This window comes from Zerene cesonia, chromosome 11 (genome assembly GCF_012273895.1).
Source record: "Zerene cesonia ecotype Mississippi chromosome 11, Zerene_cesonia_1.1, whole genome shotgun sequence".
Lineage (NCBI taxonomy): Eukaryota > Metazoa > Arthropoda > Insecta > Lepidoptera > Pieridae > Zerene > Zerene cesonia.
In genome coordinates, this window is record NC_052112.1 from 141,143 (window position 1) to 143,282 (window position 2,140).

Here is a 2,140-nt window from a genome sequence, read left to right on the forward strand (position 1 = left end):
GGGGGAGACACATACATACGAGCACACAGCTCAAGCTTGAACCGAGTGACACATATGTGACAAATCTTGTGTGTGTGTGTGTGTGTGTGTGTCTCACATGTCGTGTCTGAGATTCCAAATCGCGATGAGAGCACAGAGAGATTAATCGATGAAAATAAATTTGTAATATTGTATGTACATATCCACACTGGAATTGTTCAATTCACGTTGATCTATGAGATTGTATTAAAATCTTTGTATCTGTCAACTCTAAATTCGGCTCTACTGCTGTGCTCTGAGAATATCTTCATAGTGCATTTGCGAAGTTCTTATAATAGTATTGTAGTCATAAAACATTTTATAAAGTGAAAAGTTACATAGCTCACTGACCGAACGCGTTCTATATCGCCAAATTTTATGTTAAGACTTGATGTAATCGAAATGACAAAGTTATATCAATATCGATATAACCAACGAGTGTGTAGCGTGTAATAATTACATAAAAACGACGATTAATTGATATTTGCATTCCGTATACTCTAGTTGTAAATTGACGTAAATATGATAATCAATTTGAAATGAAATGTTATAATTAAGTTTTTACAGCGTCTACCGCAATGCGCGCGCTTCGTTGTTAACATTATACGACCTTTTAATTTATTATGTGACATTAAATGGTACGTATTCAATATAATATGAACTTTAGCTATAAAAAATAGCTTAAAATAGCTGCATGCTAACGTTTGTTTTTTTTTATTACTGTGATACACGCGACGCCGCGAAGTGTTCCCGCATGGGACACTGGTTCAGTGGTTAAGGTTTACACATGGGCTCCAAGTTCAATCCAATGTTAGAGTTCTTTTAAAAGTATGAAGTTTTGTTTATATACATACGATTGAAAGTCGCAGGTACGGTTTCAATGGAACATATAAATACCCTTGAATGATATGTTAAAAGGTTTTTTTTTTAAGTTTCCAATTATAAAATTTGTCTGTGTATTGATTGATCTAATCGTGAATAAACAGTAATCATTGAACAGATCATGCGAGGGTTCGCGAGAAATAGCAATAACATTTAAATTATGAAATATGGAACCTACTCATATGATATAAAAGGTATTTTTTAATTGTTTAATGCGGTAAAACCCCATCAAAATTGCTCAATGTATACAGAGGTGTTAAGTACTTATGTGCGGACGGACTGATTAGCTGTAGATATCAAGTCTTTGAAGCATTTTCATAGATGTAAGTTGCGACGTACGGATTCGCTTGCTTAAATTAAGTCGAAATTGTTTCATCCTGCCAAATGTATCGCATTTATTGAAAATTCACGTCAATTCGTATTTTTCACATGATTTTTATATGAATTTTCTACTATCACTTTAAAATTTCTACGAGCTATTTTCTTACTGAATATTTCTAATGGTATATCGTAATGAGCAATAAATGCGATGCGTTACCAGAGGCTCTCTCTATAAACAAAGAAATGTGATTTCAACCATTCCTATCGCCATTCCGGATTGGATGTATTTTGGAAGTTTTACACTTTTACAAGCATTCGTAATGTAGCGTTAATATTGTATAAGCTATACAAGCTGTGTACTGTTCTAAACAAGGTACAAAGGTGAAAGGTGAGCCGTGACGTCACCGCCCGCGGCGGAGCGTCGGGCAAACGCATTTTTTATTATAGCATTTTGATCGAACGGAATTCGCTCGACCGTGTCAGATATATTTTTGGGTACGATATATTCCATTATACAAAGATCGAGGCCAAATTTATTCAACACTACAAGCCGTGAAGTGAATTTGGTTCATTATACAGCGTTCACTTCGGGCTTCAGCCGCTGCTGGGGGGCGGAAGTATCGTGTAATCCGCGCTTATTGTATCTTATGTGTAACGTTAGGTAGCCTCGGGGGTCGAGGCGCAAGTGCCTGTGAGGAGGAGGCTGAGGAGCATTTACATTGGCCCTCCGTACAACACGCGTCACGCGCACCGGCCTGGCCCGGAAACGAAACCCCTGCCTGGCCAGCGTGTGGCGCCATACATTGGCGCAATATGTCTCTTTAAGCCGGATATTCATTTGAATCAGTTGCATTTCTAAAAACTCGAGACTAAATGTATATTTCTTTGACGTAGCGGCAGTTATGTCAAGTGTTTTGTG

The 2,140-nt window shown here is 37.4% G+C and overlaps 1 protein-coding gene across 1 annotated transcript in view; it reads left to right on the top strand.

Annotated features, from left to right (window-relative positions):
- The window catches only part of LOC119830481 (serine/arginine repetitive matrix protein 1-like), a 33,247-nt gene extending 31,167 nt beyond the window's left edge, over positions 1 to 2,080 (top strand). The window contains exon 8 of the mRNA XM_038353526.1: positions 1,883 to 2,080. Coding sequence (XP_038209454.1) covers positions 1,883 to 2,080 — 198 coding nt within the window. The remainder of the gene's footprint in view (positions 1 to 1,882) is intronic.
- The last annotated feature ends 60 nt before the right edge of the window (positions 2,081 to 2,140 follow it).